The sequence below is a fragment of the Topomyia yanbarensis genome, chromosome 3, assembly GCF_030247195.1.
Source record: "Topomyia yanbarensis strain Yona2022 chromosome 3, ASM3024719v1, whole genome shotgun sequence".
Taxonomy (NCBI): domain Eukaryota; kingdom Metazoa; phylum Arthropoda; class Insecta; order Diptera; family Culicidae; genus Topomyia; species Topomyia yanbarensis.
The window spans coordinates 214,457,760-214,468,840 of record NC_080672.1 but is presented as its reverse complement, the minus strand read 5'-3'; the positions used below and the strand labels follow the sequence as shown (position 1 = coordinate 214,468,840).

The following is an 11,081-nucleotide window of genomic DNA, read 5'->3' as shown; positions in this document are numbered from 1 at the left end:
AAATGTACCTATTAATGTAAAACACAGTGAATAATACATACAATAAAGACCCATTTTTATCAGTCTCATGGTGTATTTTAGGCTGACAAAATGGGGACATTGACTAAATCGGGCAATTTTTCTTTCTTTATAATAAACTGAAGCTGTTAAAATATTCTTCCCGTCCCTTGATGTAGTCTGATAAGTATTTCTGATTATGATGAACTTTTTATTTTTGCATATTTCCATCTTCATGATAAGGAAAACATGCTCAAGAAAGGATTTACTCGAATTCAGTCTTGTTCGTCTGCTAGAGCCCATCAAACATATGTTCATATTTGGCTGATAAAATCAGGGTTTCAATGTATTATAATAGATATTCAGCATTCGAAGAAGTTTCTTGTGAACGAGTGTAGAACGACTTTGTTTCTACTTACTTGAAGTCAGCGGCGTAGCCAGAAATTCGGTTTGGTGGGGGTTTGGTGAAAATCGATCATACTGTCCAAACGGCATAGTTCCGAAACCGTAATTTTTGAAGTTTTAAAATTATGCAGAATTAATTTTTAAGAAAATAGTAACAGAGTTCGTGTCTAGCGAATTTGTTGAGACTTTATTGTAGTCATGAATATTAACCTGAGAAAAATCACCATAAATACTTCTTGGACGATATACCGTCAAAATTATTTTATCAAATGATGCGCTGTTTAACGTTTGTAAAACTCATCGAAGATACTAAACCTCCGAAGTTGGCGGTTTCAAAATGATGCTATCTTGACCTTAAATTACTGATTTTAAACATTTGACCTATACATATAATTGGTCATACAGCAAAAATCAAATGCTCATCAAAATCGATCAGAACCTGCTAGAATCGAATGGAAATCGTTATTTTTCATAAATTTCTCTCTACATTCGGAAAGTGTTATCCTCGTTATTAATCATATTACGTTTTCGTCTCAACTCGACGCATTCCCAAAAAAACCTGTCTTAATCCATCTAGTGGTGCAATTGTGCTTGTCTCATTTGTCCAGACTACGATTCCATGGCTGGTTATGTTCAATACAATGGTGGAAATGAATATTACATGTTCAGTACGATTTGCACATACATACAATGGATCGAGCCACGATATTGAGATACTATGTGATACTGAAACATCGCTTGAAACCAGCGGCGGATTATGGAGAAAGGTCCGGGAGGTCTAGATCCTGCCGAAAATTTTCAACTTGTTAAGAAATTTTAAACTAGTTTTAATTTTAAAGTAGCAACCCGTCACTGCATACTCTCTCTGGGCCGGTATGATTGTCGATTTTTAGAGTGATTGCATAACCTTTCTATATGAGAAAGACAAAAATGTACCAAAGTCCAAAAAAGTCAATTTTTGTCAAACATCTCAATGTTTCATGCATTTTAAAGTCATTTGGCATCAAAAATACAAATTTGATTTCGAAAATTTTTCATTTCAGTTTATATGGGAATTTGCTGTGTGATTGCACTCTTCAACTCGTAACTCCGGAACCGGAAGTCCAATCAATAAAAAATTCAATAGCAGCCGATGGGAAGGTTGTACCTTTCATTTGAGACTAACTTTGTGCAAATCCGTCCAGCCATCTCTGAGAAACAGAGGTCCATTTTTTTCCACATACACACATACATACACACACAGACATTTTCCGATCTCGACGAACTCAGTCGATTGGCATATGACACTCGGCCCTCCGGGTCGGGATTAGATTGACGAATTTTAGAGTGAATGAGAAAGGGGAAGAACATTTTTAGCAAATGTTGAAAGTTATGCATTTTGTTCGTAAGCAGTTCTATGTTTCATAGATATTAAATCAATTTTAACTTCTCTTCCTATTAAATAAAGACCCTTATTACAGTACATCTCTACAAAAACGAGATCAATTTGAAAATAAATCTGAGGACTATGATTGATTACAGAACTCTGTAATTTTCTATTGGAATGTTTTCAGGTAGGAATTTGATATTGATGCTGTTAGACAACTGTGAAATCAAGACCAATAGATCAGTTCCATATCAGGATCCCATTTCGACAATTTATCAAAAGTCCTCATGATGTTTACAACAACAGGTTATCAATCTACGGATCAGATAATTGTTATTGTAATATTGAATTAAATCAGTCTGCATCAATAAATTTTCAACTTTAATCCAATATTTTTTTTTGGGTGTGGTGGGGGGGGGGGGGTGGGGTGGGGGCTCGTTGTATGGTTTTAAACCCCAAAACCTTCTCTGGGCTACGCCGTTGCTTGGAGTTATTTATTTCGCTTTTCATTTTCCGATATGTTTCAGATCGATCCGATGGTCATTAGTTAGAAAAATTGCAGTCAGAAGGTTCGCACAAATGAACATTTTTGCACTGATAAGTTATCAAGTTCCTTCCAGACAACTTGGAAGTGTTCGGTGATTATTTCTAGCGGTTGTAGACAGAAAAATGAAATACAAAATTCGATTTGTCGTAATAATGTTTGGCTTATTTCAATGGATTATTTCTATATTGAACAATAAATAGGCGACAAAGAGTAATCCACAAACAACAAGCCATAACTTTTAAAGTATTCAAAATAGATATATGAAGTCTTCAGTAAAGTTATTCGCAAAAGTAAGAGCTACAAATTTGTAGAAGGCATCATTTCGATATAACCACTTCCAAGAAAATTTGTGAAAATATCTCACTCATAGGGGGATTAATCAGCAAAAGCACAATACCAAAAGAAAGGGCATATTTCCTCCATTAAATTCTCAGAAGATACTATTGACCTAAAATAAGCCGTTTTGGCGTTAATAATAGATTACATGTTTTTGGTCATATTTCTGGCAATGGGAAATGATAAAAATTTTTCGTCCGCATTTAATGTTAAATATCTCTTTTGATAATAATCCGATTTCAACAATCTATAGCTTGTTCGAAAGGTATTCGTTAAACAATTTATATGTCTAAAAACATATAAATTGTTAATCTATATTGTCAATTTCGGCAGATAATTCTAAAAAACTGCAAAAAATGCCATTTTTACGCATTCAAACATTCATATCTTGGAAACTAAACATCAGAATCAAAAACAAATGAATAGCGTTCATACTGTTTTTTAGTTCTTTCATTTAAAATTGGTTTGGATAAGATCGGTTCAGCCATTGCTGAGAAACACGAATGAGAATTTGTCCGTTACATACACACACACACAGACACACACACACAGACATTGTCCCAAATCGTCGAGCTGAGTCGATTGGTATATAAGACTCGGCCCTCCGGGCCTCGGAAAAAATCTTGAAAGTTTGAGCGAATTCTATACATTTCTTTTATAAGAAATGTAAAAAACGAAAGGGCGATACTTCAATGCTGATAGATGGGACAACAAATTTTAATTTAATAATTTCAAATACTTTATGAAGTTTTGGGTTTCGATCATTGAATCATGCAATCTAGGATGTCAAAAAACACAATAGTTCTTAAATAGGAAATAAAACCAAGTCTGGAAATATTCACTGTTGATTTTCTTTGAATGGTATCACTGCTAGTATCGCCCTTTTCAAGAAAAAGCGTTGATTTCTTAGTTCTCAGTCGCGTTGGAAATTTGAGTAAAATATAAAATTCAAATCGATTCAAAATTTCGATTTTTTTGGCTCAGTACAATATATAACCCTGTTACGGTGACTACGACCGAACCTACACGTCCCCTCGTGTGCAGTGTCGTTACTGCGATTGACAATGACAGGCGAGACAGTTCGAGGGCGATTTGTCATAAGACCGAGAGCAAGTCATCCTAAACCGGCATATAATATAAAAGTGCAGACGTTAAACACGTGAATTTATCCTACGGTAATCTATTGTTTCTCATTTCTTAGTACGATTAAAGTTAATACATTATTATAGGCTACGAAATATCTATTATATAACTATTATATACTTAAAACAGATACTGCGTGAATTTAATCAGATGAGCATATAACTGTTGGATTATTGTAAAATTGGAGGTTATCAGATGTGAGTTCCATGCTTTATTACTTACGAAATATGTACTGAAATATACCCTTTAGCTTTTAGCATTTTCCATCAGAACTAATTGGTGGATTCGCTACGAAGAATCCGAAAATTCATAATCCAACAAACTAAAAGATCTGTACGGATCTAAAAGATGCCAAACAACAACCAAAGCTGTCAGGCTTGTCAAGGATCGGACAACAGCCGGATGGTCGCTTGTGACAAATGCGGATCTTGGTGGCATTTCGACTGCGTCGGTGTAGGGGAAAGTATTAGCGAGAAGAACTTTTGCTGTCGGAAGTGTGTCTTTAACGACAAGGAAGACGAAAATCCACAGAAATCATCCAGCGTGGCCAACTCGGAAGTCGGAACATCCACAGGTAGCACCCGGAATCGAACAAAGCTTCGTCTTATGAAACTGCAGCAACAGAAAGAGCTGATGAAGCGACAGTTAGAGCTCGAACGGGAGGAGCAACGCAGACGTCACGAAGCGGAAAGATTGCTGAAGGAGAACGAGGTGGAGAAAAAGCAGCTCGAAATCGATTCGATATATTTGCAGGAGAAGTTTCGTGCATTAGAGGAGGATTGTGACAACGATTGTGATGATCTAAAAAGCCGGAAATCTGCCCAAAGCAGCATCAGCAAAGTCAACCAATGGCGAGAGCGACATCTAGGGGGCTTGGTTAATTCAACCTTAGTCACCCAAGAAACTGTTCCAGTTGCGACTACGACTTCGACCGCTGTAGTGGCAGATCCCACGCATTCCGATGCACTCCAAACGGTAGCAAGCTCCCCTGCTGTCAAAAGTGTTTCTAATACGCTCTCCACGGGAATAGCAGCAACGACACCAGTGTGCAATAAGACCAGCACTATCCTGACGACCGTTCAATCGATCCAGTCGGCAATTCCAGCTCCAATATCAAGTTCCGTCGCGCCGGTGTGTGCAAACCATCCATCAGTGACACAACCCGTCATTCAATCGGCTGTGGGTGGTCCACCGAATTTGAGCAGTTTGGGTGGGTTGTTAAATCGAACGTCTCAACAATATCCGTTTTGGTTTCCGCATGGAAGCGCAATAGTTGGAGGAAATCCATCAATAGGAGTAAGTAACTCGCAAGGTTGTGCGATACCAGCGCAGATAGTAAATCAGGGCAACAGTAATTATCCGTCAGTTGGAGTAAGCATATCGCAAGGTACCACGATACCCGTACCGGTAGGCAATCAGGGTGGTACTAGTAATTCGTTTCCTGTATATTTTCCTCCTTTCCCGAATTATATTAATCAATACGATCGACATTGTCCCTTACCTCCTGAGCTACCATGGGAACACCCACCGCGAATGGGCATGTATAATCCTCCCGCCGTCCAACCACCGACGGAAAACGAAATAGGACCCACATCGCGGCAGCTAGCTGCACGCCAGGTGATGTCGAAGGAGCTCCCTCCGTTCTCAGGGAACCCGGAAGAATGGCCTTTATTTATTAGTTCATTCACCAATTCCACTAATGCTTGTGGGTTTACAAACGCGGAAAATTTGATGCGATTGCAACGTTGTCTACGAGGAGGCGCTTTGGAAGCTGTTCGAAGTAGGCTTTTGATTCCGGATTCAGTTCCACAAGTCTTAGCCACGCTACAGACTTTATATTTATATGGGAGACCGGAAATCTTGGTGTACGCTCTACTGAAGAAGGTTCGAGAAGTTCCAGCACCGAAGTCAGACAAACTTGAGACGCTCATCGGATTCGGAATGGCAGTTCAGAACCTCTGTGACCACCTTCACGCTAGTAACCAGGAGGAACATTTGAACAATCCAACGTTGCTTTATGAGTTAGTGGAAAAAATTCCTGCGAACCTCAAGCTGGACTGGGCGATGGTCAAACGTCAACAACCAGGAGCCGATCTTCGAACGTTTGCTGCGTACATGTCCATGATTGTGTCTGCGGCCACAGAGGTTACTCTGACCATTGACGCAAAACCAAATCATCAAAAGAACGACAAGTCAAAGGAAAAGAATTTCTGCAATCCACATTCAGCGCCTACTGTCAGCCACCCTAAGCCCGAGGAAAATTGTTCAACGGGGAGGCAGTGCCTGGTGTGCCAAGACCCCTTGCACAAAGTGAAGGATTGTGCTACGTTCAAAAAGTGGGACGTCGATAACCGATGGAAATTGGTTCAAAAACTATCGCTTTGTCGTATTTGTTTATTTTCGCATGGAAGGCGTCCATGCAAGTCGAAAGGGCGGTGTGGAATAGATGGTTGTGATTATAGACATCACCCGATGCTGCATTCTATCTCAAAGAGAAGCGATGCATCTACGTCAAACAACAATGCAGTGCAAAATCATCATCACACCGGGAGAGGTTCCCTTTTTCGCATTGTTCCTGTGACACTCCACGGAAAGACACGATCGATCACGACATTCGCCTTCCTAGACGACGGTTCGTCGATAACGTTGGTAGAGGATTCTATTACGAATTTCCTTGATGTTGATGGTAAAGCCGATAATCTATGTCTGGCCTGGACGGGTAATGTTACTCGTTCCGAAGAGCAATCTAAGCGGGTGAAGTTGGACATATCAGGTGTTACACACCGAAAGAAGTACACCATTTCTGAAGCTCGAACGGTGAAAAGCTTGGGATTACCAAGGCAGACCCTATGCTATAAGGATCTTGTTGAACGTTATCCGTATTTGGCTGGACTACCCATTCCGGATTACAAGGATGTCGTTCCCAAGATTCTAATCGGTAATGACAATGCTCATTTAAGTGTCACCTTGAAAAGGCGTGAAAGGCTACTAGATGAGCCTATCGGCACCAAAACTAGACTAGGGTGGTCAATTCATGGTCCGATAGCAACGATGAGGAATGAACCATGCTTCAGCATGCACATGTGCCAGTGCGTACATGAGGATGAGGACTTGCACAATATAGTCAAGGAGTACTTTTCCCTTGAGAATATGGGAGTGTCCCTACAACGAAACTTAGAGTCCGAAGAAAATCAACGAGCTAGGCGGACTCTGCAAATTACCACATTGCGCGTAGGCTTCCGATTCCAAATCGGGTTGTTGTGGAAGTACGATACCTTCGAATTTCCTGATAGCTACTTCATGGCTGTGCGAAGGCTGGAATGTCTGGAGCGACGTATGTTGGCGGATCCTGAACTCGGTTCCAATGTTCGTAGGCAGATAGAGGAGTACAAAATAAAACGGTATATTGAGAAAGCATCCAAGGCTGATCTGATCGCGGTGGATCCACGAAAAGTTTGGTATTTACCACTGGGCGTGGTTATTAATCCTAAAAAGCCAGGTAAAATCCGCATCTTCTGTGACGCAGCAGCGAAAGTGGATGGGATGAGCTTAAACACAATGCTGAGTAAGGGGCCGGATCTGCTTGTACCGTTGAAGTCAGTTCTAACCGGATTCCGAGAACGACAAATAGCTCTATGTGCGGATGTGAAAGAAATGTTTCACCAGATGCTTATGCGAAAGGAAGATAAACACGCCCAGCGAATTTTATGGAGAGATGACCCAAACCATGAGCCACAAGTGTACTTCATGAGTGTGGCCACTTTCGGAGCTGCCAGTTCGCCGTGTTCGGCACAATTTGTTAAGAACCTAAACGCAAGCGAATATGCAGATCGATATCCAGAAGCTACAGACGCAAAAATACGTAAACATTATGTTGACGACTATCTGGACAGCGTGGACAGTGAAGATGAAGCGATCAAGAGAGCGAAAGAGGTTGCTTTTGTTCATTCCCGAGGCGGATTTATTATTCGTGGGTGGATGTCCAACTCGAAGGAAGTTCTGCAAAAGCTGGGTGAAACAACGAGCGCCGACGTTAAGGAGTTCTCGATGGAGACTGGCCACTGTTCGGAACGTGTGTTGGGAGTGTTGTGGTTACCGGAAGAAGATGCGTTCACGTACGCGGCTAATTTTGTGGCGGTACCTGAATGGCCTACCAAGAGAGAGCTGCTGAAGACGGTGATGACTTTATATGATCCTCTGGGATTTCTTTCACACTTTACCATTCATGGGAAAATCCTAATCCAGGACGTTTGGCGCAGCAAGGTTACGTGGGATGAAAGAATTCCTGTTGAGTTAAGACAACGATGGGACCAATGGGTTGCCCTTTTCCCTTCCTTAGCAGCGGTGCGAGTGCCGCGATGCTATTTTCCAAGACAGCTGTCATCGAAAGTCAAGAATATACAATTACACATGTTTGTAGATGCCAGTTTAGCCGCCTTCGCGTGTGTGGCCTATTTACGCGCCGAGGTAGATGGAAAAATTCCTTGCGCATTAGTGACTGGGAAGGCAAAGGTCGCCCCTCTCAAATTGACGTCCGTGCCTCGGCTGGAACTTCAAGCTGCGGTGTTAGGAGCGCGTCTAGTCGAAGACATCTGCTCCACTCACACTCTACCTATTGCGAAGAGATTCATTTGGACCGATTCTAAAACAGTGCTGGGATGGATTAATTCGGATCAACGAAGATATAGCCAGTTCGTAGCATTCCGCGTCGGAGAGATTCTGGAGAAGACACGTGCTACTGAATGGCGTTGGATTCCTTCGGATATGAATGCGTCTGATGATGCTACAAAGTGGAAAGGCGAGCCTAATCTAACCCCGGAGGGTCGCTGGTTTGGGGACCCTGAAGTTTTGCATATTAATGAGGAGTACTGGCCGTCATCTTCCGATGTCATGTACGATACAACCGAGGAGCGACGGTCCAATTTGGTGATCGAGCATCATGTAGTTCACTCAGTTTTCGACTGGGAGAGATTTTCGAAATGGCACCGTTTGTCTAGAACCGTCGGGTACGTTGTGCGATATGTCGGCAATTTGAAAGCCAAAGCCCGAAAACATCCCACTACAAAGGGTCCATTGTGCCAAGAAGAGTTAGCAACAGCGGAGACGTGGGTCTTTCGTGCGATTCAAAAGGAGGTCTACCCGAAGGAAGTGGACATACTGTCTTCTATTGGCACTCAGAAAGGAGGCTCGAAATTAGGCTGCGATAGTAGGCTTTTCAAACTTGCTGCATTCATTGATGAGAAAGGGGTCATGCGTATGGAAAGCAGAATCAGCCTGGCTTCGTTCGCGGCTTACGACACAAGGTACCCCATCATACTCCCTCGGAATCACCACGTTACGACCATCATCATAATGTGGTATCATCACAAGTTCCTGCATGGTAATAGGGAAACGGTGATCAACGAAATGCTCCAGCGTTTCCACGTATCCTGCCTACGCGTTGTCGTTCGAAGCGTAACCAGAGAGTGCCAGCAATGCAAGATTCGTAAAGCGAAACCATCGGTACCTAGAATGAGCCCTCTACCAGCTGCCAGACTAGGAGCATTCTTCCGGCCATTTACATTCGTCGGTCTGGATTATTTCGGGCCAATGACTATTAGAGTTGGTCGAAGCAACGTGAAACGCTGGGTTGCGTTATTCACATGTCTTTCCATCCGTGCGGTGCATCTAGAAGTCGTGCATTCGCTTTCAACCGAGTCATGCAAGATGGCAATTCGGCGTTTTGTAGCCAGGCGTGGCTCACCATCAGAAATATACAGCGATAACGCGACAAACTTTCTCGGTGCTTGCAACGCACTTCGAAGCGAGATTAAAAGCATTAATGAAAGCCTTGCGGAGACCTTCACAAACGCCAGTACGAGATGGCTTTTCATCCCTCCGTCCGCTCCGCATATGGGCGGCGCTTGGGAGCGGATGGTACGCTCAGTTAAAACAGCTTTCTACGCGATGACAACTACCAAGCTTCCAACGGAAGAGATGTTCGGAACGGTATTAGTGGAGGCCGAAGGTATTGTCAATTCCAGGCCTTTGACCTTCCTAGCTTTGGATGAAGGCAACCAAGAATCATTAACACCCAATCATTTCCTCCTTATGAGTTCCAACGGAGTCGTGCAGACTCCGAGGAAAATCTACGAGTCGAATGCCATATGTCGGAGTGACTGGGACCATTGTCGTCGCATGGTTGATCTATTCTGGCGGCGTTGGATCCGCGAGTATCTGCCTGTAATATCAAGAAGGACAAAATGGTTTGGGGAAGTAAGATCGGTGAAGCAAGGAGATTTGGTAATAATTATTGACGATGGACTCCGCAATTTATGGGTGCGTGGACGGGTTCTGAGGGTTCGCAAAGGTCAAGACGGCCGAATACGCCAAGCGTGGGTGCAAACATCAGCCGGAGTGCTTCGAAGACCGGTAGCGAAACTTGCGGTGCTGGATCTGGATTCTGGTAAAACTGGCACTCAGAGCGGTGACCAGTGTTACGGTCAGGGGAATGTTACGGTGACTACGACCGAACCTACACGTCCCCTCGTGTGCAGTGTCGTTACTGCGATTGACAATGACAGGCGAGACAGTTCGAGGGCGATTTGTCATAAGACCGAGAGCAAGTCATCCTAAACCGGCATATAATATAAAAGTGCAGACGTTAAACACGTGAATTTATCCTACGGTAATCTTTTGTTTCTCATTTCTTAGTACGATTAAAGTTAATACATTATTATAGGCTACGAAATATCTATTATATAACTATTATATACTTAAAACAGATACTGCGTGAATTTAATCAGATGAGCATATAACTGTTGGATTATTGTAAAATTGGAGGTTATCAGATGTGAGTTCCATGCTTTATTACTTACGAAATATGTACTGAAATATACCCTTTAGCTTTTAGCATTTTACATCAGAACTAATTGGTGGATTCGCTACGAAGAATCCGAAAATTCATAATCCAACAAACCCCTTTAGGAAAATTCAGTTTTCCCACCACAATATAGATATTTTATTAACAGAGCATTAACAATAATTCGTTGGTATGTCTATTTTATGGGCCATTTTTTCGCTTTCCCATTAATTTGGTTTGAGATTTCTAGCACTGATGTTGTCCTATGCTGATTTGAGCGATTCTCTGAGTCCTGCCACTATCCATGAAGTATGTGTTATAAAAAACATCGCGAGGCATCAAGTTCTAAATGCTCTCAAACGATATAATAGCCGAAGAGTGATAAGAGTTATAAGAAATGTCTCATCACACTGTTAGGTGTATTAAACACGTTTTTCAAAATAAAC

General features: G+C 42.1%; 1 protein-coding gene across 1 annotated transcript; it reads left to right on the top strand.

Moving 5' to 3' along the window:
• Positions 1 to 4,400: 4,400 nt before the first annotated feature.
• On the top strand, positions 4,401 to 10,209 carry LOC131687637 (uncharacterized). Its single transcript, XM_058971724.1, has 2 exons — positions 4,401 to 10,016; positions 10,144 to 10,209. Exons 1-2 carry the CDS (start codon positions 4,401 to 4,403, stop codon positions 10,207 to 10,209), a joined length of 5,682 nt encoding a protein of 1,893 aa, XP_058827707.1.
• Positions 10,210 to 11,081: the final 872 nt, after the last annotated feature.